The sequence below is a fragment of the Ursus arctos genome, unplaced genomic scaffold (genome assembly GCF_023065955.2).
Source record: "Ursus arctos isolate Adak ecotype North America unplaced genomic scaffold, UrsArc2.0 scaffold_3, whole genome shotgun sequence".
Classification (NCBI taxonomy): Eukaryota; Metazoa; Chordata; class Mammalia; order Carnivora; family Ursidae; genus Ursus; species Ursus arctos.
The window spans coordinates 19,301,968-19,314,939 of record NW_026622985.1 but is presented as its reverse complement, the minus strand read 5'-3'; the positions used below and the strand labels follow the sequence as shown (position 1 = coordinate 19,314,939).

The 12,972-nt window shown below is 38.0% G+C and overlaps 1 protein-coding gene across 1 annotated transcript in view; it reads right to left on the bottom strand.

The window, feature by feature from the left end:
- The window catches only part of RELN (reelin), a 476,703-nt gene that overhangs the window by 333,485 nt on the left and 130,246 nt on the right, over nt 1-12,972 (bottom strand). Inside the window, exon 3 of the mRNA XM_026503988.4 lies at nt 9,192-9,327. Coding sequence (XP_026359773.3) covers nt 9,192-9,327 — 136 coding nt within the window. The remainder of the gene's footprint in view (nt 1-9,191; nt 9,328-12,972) is intronic.

The following is a 12,972-nucleotide window of genomic DNA, read 5'->3' as shown; positions in this document are numbered from 1 at the left end:
CCAGGTTAATAAGGTAAAGTCAAGTCAGACTCCTCAGAGAGTTTTAGTTTCTCACAAGTGACTTACTTTACCAAAAGTCGCAGTCAGATGACAAGCTTTGCTGTTTTCCCAGGCAGAACTGGATGATACTTGAGGCTCTAGGCTCCATGCAGTGGGCCCAGTGCCAGCTCCCTCTCCTTCCCTTTCTCCTGCTGTCTTTGAAGAGGCTCTCAGCAATGTCTCCAGATTCCACTGAGGCTAAAACTCCAGGCCTAGGACCTAAATCCAGGTTTAAAATACCTGTAGATGCCGCATAATGTCTGCTTCCAGTTCCTAACCCAGTCTCCATACCTCTCCTTCCTTCTGGCACCTGTGTCTTCACTTTCTCTCAAATCAGTGTTATATATATATCTTAAATAGGTACTCATTTATCTAAATTTCTATGTGATTTTAATAGAAAGAGTTTCTGCCATGAGAGCTGAGTCTTCCATGATGCCAGAAGTCCTCCACAAACATAATTTTAATGTGTTCGAAATAGCAGAATGCATTTTTTTAATGTTTTTGTCACTTAATACTCCAAACAACTCTCGAGTTGCTACACTATCTTTACAATCACTATTTTAACAGTGTGACACAGAGCAGTAATATAGGATGGCAGCTAAAAGGACATGTGTTGGATGAAAACAGACCTATTTCTGTGAGCTCTTCAAGCTCTTTCTTTGGTAATTGTGGTTCTAGGAAAGTGTAAGAACTGAATAGGCTGCCTGGTATACAGGTGCTCACTAAATGGAAATTGCTATTTTTACTACTACTATCACCATCATCATCACCATCATATGCTATTCCAAATTTCATTGTTGCTTCTTTTCATATTAATGACTAGCATTCTAAACAAGCTCATTTTAAATCTCAGGTTCATGGTGGTAAATTGTCATGGGGTAAGGGCATATTTGAGAAGGCCCTTAACTTAAAACACTGTAGCAGGGGATGGGGGCGGGGGACAGGCAGGGTGGAAGCAGGCGCTGAGACCCAAGGGTGGGGGCAGGGAGGAGAACAGTGCCTTAGCCCAGAGCAGCCAAAGAGTAGTACTAAGCCCTGAGCACTGTATGAGAAGGTAAACAGAGGGGATTCCCCACCTGTCACACTTGGCCTACATAAAGTTAAGATTCCCATAAAGTTAAGGTCCATAGAAATTTCTGTCTTAGCAAACAAAATTAGGTAGGGATGCCGGATGGCTCAGCTGGTTAAGCATCTGCCTTCAGCTCAGGTCATAATCCCTGGGTCCTGGGATGGAGCCCCATGTCAGGCTCCTTGCTCAGCACGAACCCTGCTCCTCCCTCTGCCTGCCACTCCCCCTGCTTGTGCTCACTCTCTCTGACAAATAAATAAACAAAATCATTTTAAAAAATGAACAGTTAGGTAATAAGCTTTCTACAAAAAATTGCCCTGCTTGGCCAGGTTAGCTGTTATGATGTTTTAAATTCATAGGGCCATTGCAAAATCTTAGCTTTACTCCTTCTATATGACCTTTGAAGTACATGGTTACATTATGTAAATGTTAGGGTAACATTAGAGGAAAAGATAATTTATTAGATTCTCTCAAGTTTGCACATTAGAACTTTCTGTAATGACAGAAATGTTCCAGATGTGTGCTGTCCAATATAATAGTCACTAGACATATGTGGCTCCTGAGAACTTGAAATGTGGCTAGCACAACCAAGAAACTGAACTATTTATTTTATTTGACTTAAACTTAAATTTAAATAGCCACATGTAAAAAATAAATAAATAAATAAACAGTCACATGTGCCTTTTAGCTACTGTATTAGAAAGTATAGTTCTAAACAAATTTTAGAATATATGTGTATATGTATATATGCATATATATGAATACACATATATGTCTGTATGTAAATATATACACAAATATAAGCATATACATCATACGGACATACCAGGGAGGTATTGCAGGTTTGGTTCCAGACCATGAAAACAAAGCAAATATCACAATAAAATTAGTCAACGAATTTTTTGGTTTTCCAGTGCGTATAAAAGGTATGTTTACATTATAGTGTAGTCTGTTAGGTGAGCAATATGCCTTTAAAAAAGTATATACCTTAATTTAAAAATACTTTATTGCCAAAAAGTGCTAACCATCATCTGAGCTCTCAGCGAGTCATGATCACTGGACCATGGATCACCATAACGAATATGATAAGAGTGAAAAAGTTTGAAATATTACAAGAATTATCAAAACGTGACACAGAGACATGAAGTGAACAAATGCTTTTCGAAAAATGACACTGGCAGACTTGTTCAATGCAGGGTTGCCACAAACCTTCAATTTATAAAAATCGCAGTATCTGTTAATTGCACTAAAGTGACACACAATAAAGCGAGGTATGTCTGTATGTATACCCAAGTAAGTCACAGTGGACAAGATAAGTTCTTTAAAAAATCCTTATCTGGAAGAAGCAATCAAAATTCTACTTTATATTGTAATCATGCCTTAATATTCAGAGATTTTACTAAAAAAAGAGCAGAGCTAAATAAAATCTTGCTAGTAATATATATTATCCAAGTCACTGTACTGGCAAACCATGCAGCTATTGCTGCCATGAGAAAAATTTATTCACCTGGCTCCCAGACATCTTTGTCATCACTATTTTTGACTGCGTAGGCAATTTGAAAAAAAAAAAAAATTCACACATAAGGCCTCTAAAATTGGTTTCATCAATTCTATTAATGAAAAAATAACCCAAATCTCTGCCCATATCTCATTTAGGAAATTCCTATTAGATACAGAGAACTGCTAAGAATTGTAATACATAAAGCTTTTAGATTTCCCGACCTTGGTCTTTTTTGCTTTCACAAATGTTCCATGTGATTTCAAGTAATAAGTGCCAAGTGGAGTAGTAATCCCATCTAAACCACAAGGCCTTGTAATAAAAAACATCTTGTGGATTCTAAACCTCAGTCCATTTACTTAAGTACCCTTCACAAGTTATGATTGCATTACACGAAGGGAAGGGAAGAATGAAAGGATGGGTTTGCCATAAGCCTGTTTTTTTGTTTATTTGTTTTGTTTTTGCTTCTAGAATTAACATTAGGAAAAACCGGTATTTCTACCTAAAAGAAAAAAAAAAGCAGAGATTTAAAAAAAGAACAAATTTACTAATACAACTATTTGCAGTGGGATAGACTTCCACAGATGCAGGTCCATCTTTGGACACTAGTTAAACATATTTCATTACTGAAATAGAAAAATTTTCTCGCTATAAAGCAGTTCTACTTCTCGGATGGTCTTATGATTCTGCTGAAAAGAAAACTGTCCTACAAAACTCCAGTAAATTGCCCTAAAATAACCAATGCTGTTTTCACTGTGGCTTCTTGGAAGGAGGTGACAGGAAGGGATAAGATAGGTAATACAAAGGGGTTAGTTTTGCCTTTTGAATATCTGTTAAATTTTTTAAAAATATTTTGTAATTAATATAAAAAATAATTTCTTTAGAGCTTCCTCGAGATTAATGGACATACTTTATCTCAACATTTTATCATACTTCCTAAAATTAAAAATTAAATCCCCAGGAAGCATCTTGACTTCATTTGCCAAAAAGCTGATAAATAAGAACACACATTAGACCCTGAACTTAGACTGTCTTCTTGTCTGAGCCTAATTGGCTATTTAACTTTGATGAAAAACAGGGGCCTACAGGGAGTGAGAACCATCAAGGTCCTAACCATTTACTTTTAAGGGTAGATAATATTTTTTTTTATCCTGTCTCAAAGATACATTTTTGAGCAGCACCGAAATAATTGTGTCGGGGTGGGAAATGTCTGTTTTAAAAAGAGAACTAGACCATCAGAAAAAAATAAGAGACTTGTGAGTTAAGAGACAGATAAAATTCCTCCTATGGAAAATAGCATATCTGGTTTTATCTAACAGTGTGGATACAATCATGTTAGCCTTCCATGAGAAGTGATTTATTTTTGCAGTAAGGCACGTAAACCTAGAAAGTAAAATAACATTTGTATGTATCAACTGTTGGCATCCTTATCTGTAGGTATGAATGCACTCCCAATAAATGCACCCATGGGAGCATCCCTGATCTCATTTCAAATGTTTAAATAACAAGGCAAATACATCTGTGATTCTTCCTTCTGATGGATGGAAATAAATGGGCAACCATCCTACCTTTCCTGAGGAATCCTCCAGACACAGTGGAATGGCTCTCATCAAAAATTAAAGGCTTCTGAGATACACTCAAGGCAGCACTTCAAATCTGTCCATCTGTATGATTTCCAGTCTGGTATTCAGAAACTGCTGGTGTCTTCAATTTTTTAAATGATGTGTTTTTTTTGTTTTCTTGTTTTAGTATACTTTTAAAAAATTAGTCTTCTAGGAGAATCTTCCTTTAACATGTCAAATGTTCAAATACAGTCTACTTGTGTACCTCTTTGCTGGCCTGAGTTCATTCTTTGTTGTTGCTTCAGTATCTTAAATAGAACATTGCTTGTCTCAATTCGGTTCTTAGTTTTGAGGGATTTGACTTACGGTTAAATTGTCACTAATCTGGGCACAAATCTGATCTTTTCTGCTCCCTTTTAATTCTAATGTTATGTTAGCATCTCTGTCCAAACAATTAAACCTAAATCTAATAGTATTAAGTTTTGTCTTTAATACACACATTCCCTCCCTGATGGAATCCCTTTGTGATAAGGGAGAGGATATAATCAGCATCCAAGGAATGAACCTGCATCATAGAATATCAAGATCAAACCCATGTTTGACATATAAACCTAATATGATTCTTCACATTTCAGAAATTTAAATAGGTGCCTCTTATATTTATTTGTAAAAGAGCCTAATATAGTGCTTTATCTTTTAAAGTTTTATTTATTTAAGTAATCTCTACATCTAACATGGGGCTCAAATTCATGACCCTGAGATCAAAAGTCACATACTCTTCCGACTGAGCCAGCCAGGTGCCCCCATAGTGTTCTGATCATAGTAAATGCTCATAGATATTCCTTTTTCCCCTCCATGCCTTCATAGATTTACCCAGATATTATTTTTCAACGTATGATTTGTCATCCGTATTCTTATGTTTGCTCACTTTATGTAACGTTGTTGAAAGATGTGAAAATTTCTGTAAATATTTTGGCACTAAAAATGTTTGAATAAATAAATAGGTGCCTCTTGATATTTGAATGAGTTAGATAATATTACTGCATCTCAACTAGAGACAGATTTTAAAATGAGGATAGGAAACCCATATTGGTCACTTAAAATTAGGACTGGCAATTATGATTGTAAGATGCCATCAAAGGTAAGATGCAACTCAACTTCAGAGTTCCCAAAATGTAAGAAATCTGTATCTTGAAATCAATGAAATATGATATCATTATTAGTTATTAAGAAATATTTACTGAGGGCCTTCTATTGTCTGTAGTTTCAGCATTGGGATTTCTTAGGTATATAATAGGACTATACATAGTCCCTGACCTTGGGGGATTTAAAGTCCAGTTAAGGGGCACCTGGGTGGCTCAGTTGGTTAAGTATCTAACTCTTGATTTCGGCACAAGTCATGATCTCAGGGTCATGAGATGGAGCCCAGTGTTGGGCTCCATGCTGGAGCCCGCTTAGGATTCTCTCTCTCCCTCTCCCTCTGCCCTTCTCCTGCCACGCTCTCTCTCTAAATTAATAAATTAAATAAATAAATAAAGTCCAGCTAAAAAAGAAAATACATGTGAAAAATTAACTAATCATATGAATTAACTCACAACATGAAAAAGTTACATAAAACATATTACGAAAGCATATAAGCATGGCTAAAGTTTAATTTCTAAAAAGTAATTCTTCCTCCCCCCCCAAAAAAATATGACAGTTTTGGGGCTCATGGGTGGCTCAGTTGGTTGGGTGACCAACTCTTGATTTCAGCTCAGGTCATGATCTCGGGGTTATGAGATTGGGCCCCATATTGGGCTCTGTGCTGGGCGTGGAGCCTGCTTGGGATTCTCTCTCTTTCTCTCTCTCTACCCCTCCCCCTCGTCCTCTCTAAAAAAAAAGGAAAAAATGACAGCTTTAATTTTGGGGATTAGTCAGAAAAGAGAGAATCATGGTATATTTACATTCAAATGTCATAGACCTTGCGTTATTTTATTTTTGTTTAATATTCAAAGTTAATGTTGAACATTAACAATCTCCTTCAAGTATTGCTGGGCACATACTAATTACAGATAACTCTTATATAGAGCTCTACTGAACACATCATAAATTCTGGAGAAAGAAACAAAGGCAAGAAATTGCAAGACTTGGCTCAGAAAAGTTCAAATAAATTGCTTCAGAGGCCCAAGTTTGATCTTCAGTGTTTCTGGACTCTCTCACAATCTAATTAGGAAAAGAGATAAACAAAAGCATCCTGCCCCCATAGGAAGCAGCTACTCTATGTAACATTCAGTACAGTCATGGCTTACAATAAAGTGAAGAATTAACTGCTTATTAAGAATGCTAAGGGGTGCCTGGGTGGCTCAGTGAGTTAAGCATCTGCCTTCTGCTCAGGTCATGATCTCAGGGTCCTGGGATCCAGCAGCTTAGGGTTCCCTACTCAGCAGGGAGTCTGCTTCTCCCTCCCCCTTCCCCCCATCTCTTGTGCACTCTCTCAAACAGATAAAATCTTAAAAGAAAAGAATGCTAAAAAGTGCAATCTGCATCATCAAAATTTTATTGGGAAATATGGGTGAGGGCATATGAATTTCTTTGTAGTCGGTAAATATTATTTCTGACCAAACAGTATTTTTCTAAGAAAACATTGTTTGGGTTAAGATTTAAAATACCTAAGTTATGGGGTGCCTGGGTGGATCTGTTGGTTAAGTGTCGGACTCTTGATTTTGGCTCAGTCATGATCTCAGGGTCCTGAGATTGAGAATCACATTATTGGGCTCTGTGCTCAGCGGGGAGTCTGCTTCTCTCCCTGTGCCCCTGCCCCTCCCCCAACTCAGGCTCACATGCACTCTCTCTCTAAAATAAATACATAAATCTTTTTAAAAAAATACCTAAGCTATTTCTCAGAAGAAAATAGAGTTTGGGACCCTAGGAACAGTGAGGCCAGAAGCCATCAAACACCACTTTTAAACATATTCAATTCAAAACTATATCTACCTGGAAATAGGCAGTTGTATGCTGCTGATATAGATTTCCTTTATGTTTTAGCTTTAAAAAAAGTAATTCTTGTCTTAAATGAAGAAGTTATACATGGCAAGAATTTAAATTACCCTTCCCAGTGCCAATATGAATAAGATAGAGCACGCCAAAACAAAGAGTCAGAGATTACTACTAAACTAAAGTAAAAGACTATACTGAACATCATTTAATTCAAGGGTCATCCTCTGTGATATCTGTGTTTGAGATGTTGTACCAACTGTGCGTAGAATCACAAAGAAATAAACACGGATCCCTGTGCAATCTAATTTAACAGCAAAGGCAAGAAATTAACTCGAATAAGTATACAGTAAAATATAATCAGCATTACAATAGAGTTACAAGCAAAATGCAATCATACACATCACTTCTGTGATGTATATCTTGGAGCTTTATAGAAGAGTTGGCATTTTAAGGAGGTCTTAAAGAATGGGTAGGACTTCAATAACGAGTTGAGGGGAAAAAGCATTCAGGGATGGGGAAAAAGCATTCTGGGCTAGGGAAAAGCACAGAGAAAGAGAAAGTCAGGGAACGTTTACGGAGTCGTGGGAAGTCCTGCAATTCGTGCCCAATCAGGACGTGCACACTGGAGATAAAACAGAAGATGCTACACAGCAAGACTGGGAAGACTCTTCCAACCCAAGCCAAAGGGCTGCTCTTCAGAAAGGAGGTTTAAGGTATCCAAGGCCCAAGTGATCAAGGTTGTGCCTTAGGAAGACTAGCTAGACGACAATGTCCAGGATGGACTGGAGGAGAAACAGGCTGGAGAACAGATCACTTAGGAAGCTACTGTAATCATCTTAGCAAAAGGTACTGGAAGGAAAAGGTTCAAGTATGAACAAACTTTCTAAAGGAGAAATGATCGGATTAAATGTCAATCAGCTGGGTAGGATGAATCTGATGTTTGCGGCTTGGGTAACCCAGAGGACAGGCGGAAAGTATATAATCAGTGATGTGGGAGCCACAGCAACCCTTGACCCTGAACTGTATGTTATTAAAGGTGAAGGAAAGGTAGTGGGTAATTTTAGAGTATGTAGTTTTATGGGATGTTGTTGCCTGAGCAGAAGGTTCAGAATAGAAAACCATTCAAGATGCCTTCCAGCTCTCTTTTGCCTGACTGCTCATAGAATAGATGTTTCTGAACTGCCCTTGACCTTATTCCATTGGCCTACTCCTCCATTAAACAAATATTTAGTGAGTGTGTACTGAGTGCCAGGGACTGTTCTAGACAGTTGGGGCAGATCCGTTAAGAAGACAGGAAAAAATTCTTGCCTTCAGGGAACTTGCATTTTGGTTGGAAGAGACAGACAATAAATAATACACATAATTAAATAAATGAAGTATATTATACTAGAAGTCAAAAATGGTATAAAAAAAAGAGAAGACTAAGTATGAGGAGTGGAGATTCTGGGGCAGGGGTAGGGGTACAGTTTGCACTGAGAGATGGAGCGAGTCACAGCCTTTGAACTGTAGCACGGTGTTAATATCTACGGACGCTGTTGGGACATCATTCACATTTCCCAGCTTCCTTTTAATGAAAGCACACGAGAGGGTCATTAAGTTTCTATGGACCTCCTGACTTCTGCACCATTATCAGTCACCTAACTGGTCACATTTCTCTCTTGGCGCTTATGGCCAGAGAGCTGAAAGCTCAATTTGTGATCTTCTTGCAAAACATGAATGGAGCCTTATGGCATTTTTTGTGTTTGTTTCCATCTTACTTTCCTAACATTCGTTTTCCTACTGCCTTGATTTCTTCACATACTTTTATCCTACAGTTTATTTTTTGTCAGCTGAAATCCAATTTAGATCTCTTGAAGTATAAAGATACATGCAAAAATAAACTGCATTATCTTTTTTTCATGATCCTGACCTCTTTTTGACAACAAAATTAGTGGCTTTAATTAAGGTCACACCTGTGAAAATAATACATTAAATACTTACCCTTCATGTCGTCCCATGAGAGGTATATTTGCCTTCCCTACGGGTCACAGACACTTTGGGTACTTACATGAAATTCACACAGCCGGTGCCAGCAGGTGGAGCGATCCAGACGAAACTGAGGTTGGTTGTGGGCAGATGACTCACATGAGAGGCCACCACGCTGCACATAAACTGGTTACCAAACTGGTGGTCAGACATGATCCCTGAGACAGAAAGGAAGAGAAGTTGTTATAGAAACAACAAAACAAAGTCTTTCTTATCATGACATCAACAATATTTTCCAGACATTTTTCTTGTATGTTAAGATTCATCATGTTGTTTGGCTGCCCTGTAAGTTATGCAATTTTCCATGTTCTGTTGTTAGAGGGATATCAATAATTTAAAACATTTTTGTTAAGGGCTAATCTGTTGATTTCACTGCCATCGTAGTTGCTTTGCTTTGATTTTGTGGATTGGTCTTTGTCCAGCACCAAAGACCACGAGGACCACACCTACAGCATAACAAGGTTGGATTGATTGGAAGTGTTTACAGCAAACAAGACAAAATATTATTGGGAACTGGGAAGTATCTCAGTAAGACAATGTTAGCAAAGGCTTGTTAAACTATTTGGGCTTGTGTGAGGTTATTTTAGACAGTAGGGTGATCAGCCTGTTCTGGGAATTTCCTAATGCTAGTACTAAAAGTCCTGCATCCTGGGACCCCCCTAATCCTGCTAAGAAGGTTACAGGGATAGATGGTTTTGCTTCTGGATTTGGTGCTATCAGAAAGTGGGGGCAATTTTATCACAGAGTACCTTACTAATTTTATATGAGAAACATGAGGAATGACATAGGGTAAAGTTGTGATGGATAAAAGTTCGCATGGAGAGGGGGATGGTCATTTTTGTGATTTGCACCATGTTCCTGCTTTTGTCTGTGTCCAGGTATGACTACAAAGTGGTCTTGGTTTTGGTTCAAGCCACCAGTTTCAAGGTGGCCTTGTCTGATGTTGATGTTCTGTAAAACTGTTTATATTCTACATGAGAATACCACGGCCCAGGTATGAGTGCTAGGTCAGCTCCCAGCTGAGCTATCAAGAGATGCTTTTTTTTTTTCTTTTTTAATAAGATGATTTTCTTAGGTTGACCTCCAATATAAAATATTAATAAATAACCCAACGATAAGAAAATAAACAACTCAATTTTTTAAAAAACAGGCAAAAGACCTGAATAGACACCTCACCAAAAAATATACAGATGGCAAGTAAGTATATGAAAAGATGTTCAACATCATAGGTCATTAGAATATTGCAAATTAGGGGCGCCTGGGTGGCACAGCGGTTAAGCGGCTGCCTTCGGCTCAGGGCATGATCCCGGCGTTACGGGATCGAGCCCCACATCAGGCTCCTCCACTATGAGCCTGCTTCTTCCTCTCCCACTCCCCCTGCTTGTGTTCCCTCTCTCGCTGACTGTCTCTATCTCTGTCGAATAAATAAATAAATTAAAATAAAATAAAAGAAAAGAATATTGCAAATTAAAACAACAATGAAATGCCACTTCGCAACTATTATGGCCACAGTGCAAAACACCGACGACACGTGGTGAGGATGTGGAACAGGAAGAATGCTTATTCATTGCTGGTGAGAATACAATATGGTATAGCCACCTTGGAAGACACTTTGGCATTTTCTTATAGAAACAAACATTATCTTAGTGTATGATCCAGCAATCATGACCCATAGTATTTACCCAAATAAATTAAAGATTTCTGTTCACATAAAAACCTGCACATGGATATATATAGCAGTCTTATTCATAATTGTCAAAGCTTGGAAGCCACCAAGATAGCCTTCAATAAGTAAATGGAACAGAACTGTTGTCCATCCAAACAACGGAGTATCTATTCAGGGCCAAAAGGACATGAGCTACTAAACCATGACAAAACATGGATAAATAAATGCATTTTATTAAATGAAAGAAGCCATACTGGAAAGGCTACATACGGTCTGATTCCAACTATATGACATTCTGGAAAAGGCAAAACTACAGAGGCAATAAAGACATCCCCAGTTGCCAGGGGTAAGGAGGGAGGCAAGGATGAATAGGCAAACATAAAAGATTTTTTGGGCAGTGAAATTATTCCATTTAATACTACAATAGTGGACACATGTCATTACATATTTGTCAAAACACAAAGAATGTACAACATTAAGAGTGAATCCTAATGTAAACTAGGGACTTTGAGTGATAATGATGTGTCAGTGTAGGTTAATCCGTTGTAACAAATGTATCGCTGTAGTGCAGGAGGCAGGAAATAGTGGGGAGTTATGGGGGGCAGTGGAGGTATTTGGGAAATGTCTATACTTTCCATTCAGTTTTGCTGTGACCTAAAAGTGCTCTAAAACCAAAGTTTATTAATATTAATAAAAACATTGCCAGGAATGAGCAATTAAATTAAAAATTCACTTCCTGGCTTTGTGAACTTAGGCAAATGACTTACTCTGAGACCCAGTTTTCTTGTCTATAAAATGGAAATACCATGTCCCCTCCATCCCAAAGTTATTGTGAGAATTAAATGATCCAATACAAATGAGTACAGTCCCCCCCATGTTTGGATAGGTGCCCTTTCTACATGTCATCATAACAGGACATACATGCTTCATCATAGCACTTGACCTGTAAGGGACTAGGTCTTTAATTTTTATATTCCAAGCAACTATCACAATGCCTGACACATCACAGATACTCAAGAAATGTTTTTTCTGAATCAATACAAGAACGATTTAACTAAAGAAATTAAAAGCAATAGAAAAATATCACGTTACATTCCCTAGTGAGACCGAATCTTCTAGAATAAAAGAATAGGTCATATTCGACAAACAAATAGAAAAACAGTATTGTATTTTGACATATCCTAACGATGCCCTTTTTCTCATGCAAGTTTTTGTTTTGTTTTGTTTTGTTTTAAGCTACATCTTGAGACAAAATTCATGAAGCCAGAGAAACCACAAGGTTAGGAAGGATAAGAGACTCCCAGGGAAATCACAGAGTGCTGCAGGAGACTCAAAAGCCATGACTCAGAAATTGCCACTCCACTCTGTTTGGGCATAAAGCAGAAATACCGTGTGTGTGTGTGGAAAATGACACATCTGCAAGAGTCAGCCTGACCAAAAAGGAAAACAAAAGTTCCAGCCACACTCAAGTGGAAGGGAAATGAATCAAACAAAATAAGCCTTCAAGGTTTCACAGCCTTGGTAACAGGATTCACATTCAAATATCTCCCGATTCTTCAAATCCCTCCTAGAAAGTGAGTCAGTGTCTAGGCTGCATATTACTTCACAACATTTTACAAAATAGCTATATTGTTGTAATTATGACAGGCCCCACTCTGGGTAAATTTGCCACAGAACAACATTCTTGCAACCCAACAGTCTGGCACAGAAGTTCCCCCAAAAAGGCTGCACAGTGGCATCATCTGAAGAGATAGGATAAACACTGGTTCCTAGAGATTCTGAGTTAACTGGTTTGGGATAAAGCCTGGGTACTGGGAGTTTCAGGAGCTTACCAAACAATTCCAATGTGTAGCCAAGAACATGCATTAAAAATGTGTCTTAGTCAGACATTGTTCTGGCTTCAGGGCTTAGAATAATACTGATATGGTACCAATAGAACAGTATGAAAGCATCCAGCAGTGTCTTACACAAGGGCCCTGATGGTAATGCAAAATAGTCAATCCTCTACCCCCTACTCCTAGAACCATGTATTCAGAGGGCCTTATTATATACCTTCAAATACTAGGAGTGTGCATTGGTCTCTGCTTTTTTAACAAAGAGCCTTAGCCTATTACACACTTATCACATTTTCTTTTTT